At 36.5% G+C, this 6,841-nt stretch overlaps 1 protein-coding gene across 4 annotated transcripts in view; it reads left to right on the top strand.

Moving 5' to 3' along the window:
* The window catches only part of SLC25A27 (solute carrier family 25 member 27), a 28,652-nt gene that overhangs the window by 20,583 nt on the left and 1,228 nt on the right, over positions 1–6,841 (top strand). Inside the window, exon 9 of one of the 4 annotated variants that reach the window (XM_054493605.2) lies at positions 2,849–4,635. The exons of 1 other annotated variant lie outside the window; for it this stretch is intronic. In XM_054493605.2, the coding sequence (XP_054349580.2) occupies positions 2,849–2,920 (72 nt within the window). In that variant the 3' untranslated portion in view covers positions 2,921–4,635. Of the gene's footprint in view, positions 1–2,848; positions 4,636–6,841 lie in introns of those variants that run through there. 2 more of the 4 variants (XM_054493607.2, XM_054493606.2) reach the window with 2 other exon arrangements.

Consider the following 6,841-nt stretch of genomic DNA (forward strand, 5'->3'; position numbering starts at 1 on the left):
TGATATTTGATCTGGGCTTTGAGGCATCAATAGGCATTCGTCAAGACAAATATTAAGGGTGCAACATAAGTATAGGCATCATGTCATGTGTAGGCCTGTTATGTTTGAAGAACTACAGAAAATTCAGTCTGGTTGAAGAATAGGTCCTCATAGGGGAGGTGGTAGGAGATAAGGCTAGAGAAGTACTTACGGACCAAGTTGGGAAGAATCTTGTGGGCCAAGCCTAGTAGTTTAGATGAATTCTATGGAGCACCTGCTTAAGCCCGGGAGCAATGTGCTAAGGTTGGTTTGACAGCAAGATTACTTTGGAAGTTGTATAGTAGATGCATTGAAAGCTAGGATATAAGAAAGGAAGTTTTAGCAATGATCTAACCAGTTAGATGACTGTAGAAATGGAGAGAAGATAAATTTTAGGGACATTTATGGTTAACTCCATAGGACTTAGTAACTGATTATATGTAGAAGGTGAGGGACAGAAAAAAGCGAATGGGACTTCCTGTGTTTCTAATGCAGGAAACTAGGAGGATGAGTGAGACCACTGCAGAAACACAAAATCAGGGTCAGGAGGGATGAGGGGTAGGTAGAATATTTAAGTACAAAGGATGGGACCACTTTGTTTAATCCTTTGTCTTTATACATATGACTCAGGAAGTATAAATAAGGAAAAAAGAGTACTTAATACTCGCAAAGCTCTACATACATTACTTTTTAAAACTGTATAAGAACCTAGCAAAACAAGCAGTATTATCCTCATTTTTCAGGTAAGAAAATCATGGCTCAGAGTATAAGCAGCTTGCCCAAGTTCATGTAGCTAGTATGTGGCAGAGATGGGAATTGACCTCAGGTCTGTTCCACTCAAAACCCTATGCTCCTTACTAATAAATATACTGATTTGCTCAACATCCTGCAGCTAGCTACAGAAGTTTTAAAATTGAAGAGATATTCCTAGCAGTGGAGGGATATTTAAAGAAAGGCTGGCTAACCACCAAAGATCACCAGAAAGTCACTGCCTGGTTGACTTGCCACAGTGCATGACCCAGAGCACAGAAACCTAATTCATGAGCATTTCCAAGTAAATTGGCCTTGAAAATACAGATTCGACTCAGCTGATCTCATTGACACTGATGATCAGGCCACAATAGTTGGCTCATTCACACTGCACAACACATTTGGCAAGTGATCTAGATGTTCAAGTCCTCTGGCCAATGTGTTTTTTCCTAAATTCAAGCTATATGGGTCCTCAAGTAATAATTAGAAGGTTACTTTCTTAACACAGAGTCAGAACAGGAAGAGCTTATTTGTAAACTTAATCAACCCAAGAGAGCTCTTATGTGTTCAGCTCCACAGTAGCAGGCATGAAAAGGGACCCTGCTTCTGGTTTTTCTCCAGCCTTATGGCAAAAGATAGACCAAAAGAAACAATATGGGTTCATAGACACTTGGATTATTTGCAATGCTCATAGCTGTATCAGTGAGAAAATCAGCAAGCAAACATAGTGCCCACATGTGCTACTCCTGTACAGAGGCTTGGTAAATCCCATTTATATACCACCCACATTCTTTGGCTATATGATCTCCCACTCTTTAAAAACTCTATTCAAAATCCAGCTAAACTCTATCCTGATCCCTTCTACTGGGTAGAGGTACTATGACCTTGCTTTGTTCAGTCCCTGGTTAGTACTTATTTCATTTGCCTATGGATTTTGTTGCTATAATGTCATTAACATGAAGAAGATTGATTACCACAGCAATTAAGAATGATTGCATAGGGGTTCTTAACTAAGACCTCTACCTTCTTCATCCAACTCCAGTTATATTGGTTTACTTCATTTTTGTTACAAGAATATGGTATCATCATAGCTTTATATTCCTTATTTCATCTATGTCATCATACCTTTAAATAACCAAGATATACTCTCCTAAATCCACTATTTAGTGAATTCTCAGTTTACTAATATAACATGCTCAGTATTTCCAAACAAATATGAGATAAACATTGCTTTACAAACAAAACCAAATACATTTTATTTTCTAATTGCTTAAGCTTATTTATCTACTCTAGAATGATAGAGCTACTCTCTGTTCAATTTTGATTAGAACTGAATTAGACAGGAATTATTAGATCCAAGGCACTCTTTCTGTGTTCCAGTGTTTACCCTGTGATTTCCCTCTGTGTCTTTACTGTTTACATCTTTAGCATTTATGTCTTCTTCTAACCCTTATTCTTTTATAATTCCTTTAGATGTAACTATACCTTCATTCAAGTTAAAGACAAGCCTTTCTGAACTGGAAGGGCTTTTCTCTATTTAATGTGAATTTTTATATAAATGTTGTGAGACATCAGGTGTTGGTTTTATGACCTAAATCTCCAAGGATAATCTTTCATCTTCCTCACTTTCAAGTTCTAAAGTGACTTATTTTTATGCTCCATATACAAACTAGATATAGAAAAGCCTGCCTAGAATTCAGGCATCTTGAGTCCCAGCCCTTTAGCCAGTAATGGTTCAACAAAAAGAACTCTCAGAATGGAAAACAGAAGCCTGTGGTCTAGCTCTACAACATGCCAACAGGCATTTGACTGCTAAGCTTCAGTGGTCTCATCTGAAAATCAGGGATATTAATATCTTTCCTTTCTATTGTAAGATGTTGTTTAGAGAAATCTGTGAAAAATAAGACATAAAAATGCTTTGTAAATTATAAAGCCCTTTACAAAGGTGAAATACCAAAATATTTGTTTTCAGCCTAAGTGGATGCAAAATGACTTTGTCATTCAAATATATGTATGCACATATGTAGACTATTTATAATTGCTTTGAAATATGCACTAACTTCTTTGGTTAATCTTTCAGACCCCTTGGTCAATGGTGTTCTGGCTTACTTATGAAAAAATCAGAGAGATGAGTGGAGTCAGTCCATTTTAAACCCCTAAAGATGCAACCCTTAAAGATACAGTGTTCAGTATTATTGAAATATGGGCATCTGCAACACATACCCCCTATTATTTCTACCTCTTTAGGAAGACACCTATTCCACAGAGACTGATTTATAGGGGGCAGCACTTTATTTTTTTCTGGAAACCCAAGTTCTCTTTGACTCCTCTTTTTGTCCAAAAGTGATCTGGTCGGATCTCACAAGGCCATCCAATGAGACCCCGCACAGCATTTTCTAAAGAAGAATCGAAGCCTGACCACTTTCACCTTGGGCAAGAAGGTTTGGCCTTTGAGTTGCTATTCTATGCTGAAGAGCCTGCTTAGAGGAGGAGTACCAGGAGGGAGCCAGCATTTCAGATCTGAAGTAGATGATAGGAATGTGGAAGAACACATACGTAGTGCTTAAGAAATACATTTAACCTGTTATGTCAGTATTTATAATTGAAGTTTGATAATTCACTTTTCTGTCATTGTTAAAGTGTACATATTGTAAATTAAAGGGAGGTGAATGGAAATTAATGAATAAACATTTTGAGTTTCCCTAGTGTTGAAGGAAGGTGTACTTTTTCTTGTCAGAAAGATAAAAAAAATCAAGTTGAGATGATGTTTGAATTTCAAGAAAAGAGGCTGCTTTCTGTCAGTGCCGTCTCATTAGATCTGTGTTAATTGGTTAGCACTCCACTGCACATGCTAATGACTTCCTCTGACAGCCACACACCTTATCTTGATGAAAAAAGAGAAGAACATTTGCCTTGTTACATAGTCTATTACAAGCCAGATATGTTGCTAGCTCTCAAGAGTTGTAATATATTAAGAACTACAACTTATTTGATTAAAACTCAGCTGTATAGATCCTTTTATAAAGCATGTTTTGTTAAACATTAGCCTTTCATTGGTATTTTAAAAGCAAGGCAGATAGATACGAAGTCAGCCAATTCTGACATGCGTCCTTTCTTATCTCCCTTACCTGACACTAGGGGCTCCAGAGAGGCAGAGAGAGCACTCACAAATCACACTAAAACTGCCAGTGGCCTGACTCTTTCTTACTCAGTTTAGCAAAAATTCTTGCCTAAAAAGTGATAAGTAAAAATCTGTTTATGGTATACAGTTACGTCTCCAATCTTTGAATCAAATCCATGTTCTTATTTTAGAAAGGTAAAACAGTTCTTCAAATTCAGCTACATACCACCAGCTCTCCCAACCTCAGACGGTGGGCATTTCTGGATGGATGGCTGTGGTTATGGATAAAGGCTGTAACTGTTAACACAGAAAAACATGAAAAGTTCAGGCCCAAGAAAGGCCTTGGAGCCAGCCAAACAGAATTTGTTCTAATGGACATGGATGATGTTGAACAGAAAAAAGTTTACAAGTGCTTTGTGGTTGCACTAATGTATACTCACTGCCATTTTAAGAGGGGGAAGTATACTTTAAAATATATTTGAATGTCATGTACTGATATGCAGTAGCTTATTGTTTTTCTAGTTGCAGAGAATGTGAAGTTTAATCTCTTAAAATATTTAGATGGTCTACTTTTTCATTGAATTTGTCAATATGTAATTGCATTGTAAAATATTATATATATATATGCTTAACTTCCCAAGTGTTCTGCATTGAACCACTTAGGGAAAATTTTGTTTTTTTTATGTTTTGTAATTTTTAAAATTAAGTAAAGACTGGATCAAAATAATTACATCCAAACTGGACCGTGAACAATTGATTTAGCTTTATTCTTTGTGGAGTCGGGGAGTTGGGATGAAAACACTGCTTACGCACTGACATCATTCCTTGGGATCTGGATCAACATGAATTTCAGGAATTTTTAACCTGAAATGACTCCTTGGGATTATCTAATTTAACCTTCCCATTTCACATGTTAGTAAACTGAGATTCAGAGAAGTAGAGTTGTTTATGCTCATGAGTAGCATAGCCAGGATGAAAACACAGTTCTCCTAATTAATATGATTATTATGACTGAGAGTTATTGTTCACTAATTAGGTACCAAGGAAGGGTCTTATGTCATGGTCACAACCCAGTAGAGTCTTCTAAAAACAGATTTTTCCTTATGGCATTTTTATGTCTCATACATTTTAAATGAATCTGAATTGTCTCTAGCATACATTTTAGAATGGAGTCACCATGCTTTAGCTTGAACATTAAGACCTTCTATAATCTAACCAAATCCAGTATACCCAATACTTATCCAATCACATTCATAATTTTCTGGTGAAAATTTCACCATATCAGTAGATATGATGAAATCATATCTACTGATTATTTTGGAACATTGCTTTTTTTTGCCAAGTTGGAATCATCTTGTTTTCCAAAATAATCCTCAGTAAATAAAAAGGATTAAAAATTTCAGTAATTTTTGTGTCCGTACTCACAGACTTAAGAATTCCAAACTCACTTACTTATTATAGTACTACTCTATGTGGTATTTCTCTACATTTTTTCTCCTCTCAAATGATTTTTTTCATACTGAAAATGCATATACTTATTTTTAATTATGTACATTTTTGTATGTATAAATGAATTAGTATATATAGGCTAAATTTATAAGATAAATTATATATGAATTAATTTATATATAATTAAAGGGATAACATTAAGTTTGCTTTCAATATGGAATAACATGTCTTTTTCAAGTGCTCCAAATACTATTTGATTGTAAGCCACTAGTGGGTAGGTATACACCTTCCATTTTTATATAAATCTCTGCTCTCTTTAGTAGCATTTCTTTGCTATAAAGAAAAAATGATTACAGCTACATATAACATGAACCAATTAATTTTATCTTTATTGTTTTAAGAATCTGTGACGGGCCAGGCATGGTGGCTCACGCCTGTAATCCCGGCATTTTGGGAGACCGAGGTGGGCGGATCACGAGGTCAGGAGATCGAGACCATCCTGGCTAACACGATGAAACCCCGTCTCTACTAAAAATACAAAAAGTTAGCCAGGCGTGGTGGCGGGTGCCTGTAGTCCCAGCTACCGGGGAGGCTGAGGCAGGAGAATGGTGTGAACCCAGGAGGCGGAGCTTGCAGTGAGCCGAGATCGTGCCACTGCACTCCAGCCTGGGTGACAGAATGAGACTCCGTCTCAAAAAAAAAAGAAAAAAAAAAAAAGAATCTGTGACTATCATATGAGTCTGCAATTTCTCTTTTACTTTGCTAATAAAAAAATAAAAATTCAGGACAATATAAATATGAAAGAATTTGTTATTCAGTCATCTTCAAATTTTCAAGCACATTTATTTACAGTTGTTATAACTACATATATTTTTTCTATTAATGAAAACAAATTCCTTCAGGACTTTCCTAGAAAAAATGGTTAATTTTAATACTTGATGGTTAAAACACTTCCTTTGGAAAGGAAAATAAGTAATTCTTTTCTTCCCAATTAAACTGAGACTCTTTAAAGATGACTACCAAGCAAATATATATTATTATTGAATGTCAGATAATGTGGAAGAAAGACTGAACCCAGAATCTAAAGATCTTTATCCTATTTTGGGTTCTACTTCTGACAGAAGAGTATAACTAGGATCAAGTCCCTTCACTTCTCTGAATTCCCATTTCCTTAAAAGCTGAAGTGGGACAGGCGCAGTGGCTCATGCTTGTAATCCCAGCACTTTGGGAGGCCAAGGCGGGTGGACTGCCTGAACTCAGGAGTTCAAGACTAGCCTGGGCAACACAGTGAAACCCTCACCTCTACTAAAATACAAAAAAAATAGCATGCGCCTGTAGTCCCAGCTACTCGGGAGGCTCAGACAGGAGAATTGTTTGAACCCAGGAGGCAGAGGTTGCAGTGAACTGAGATCACACCACTGCACTCCAGCCTGGGTAACAGAGGGAGACTCTGTCTGCAAAAGAAAAAAAAAAAAGCTGAAGTGATTGAACTCTAGAATCTTA

The sequence above is a fragment of the Pongo pygmaeus genome, chromosome 5 (genome assembly GCF_028885625.2).
Source record: "Pongo pygmaeus isolate AG05252 chromosome 5, NHGRI_mPonPyg2-v2.0_pri, whole genome shotgun sequence".
NCBI classification, from domain to species: domain Eukaryota; kingdom Metazoa; phylum Chordata; class Mammalia; order Primates; family Hominidae; genus Pongo; species Pongo pygmaeus.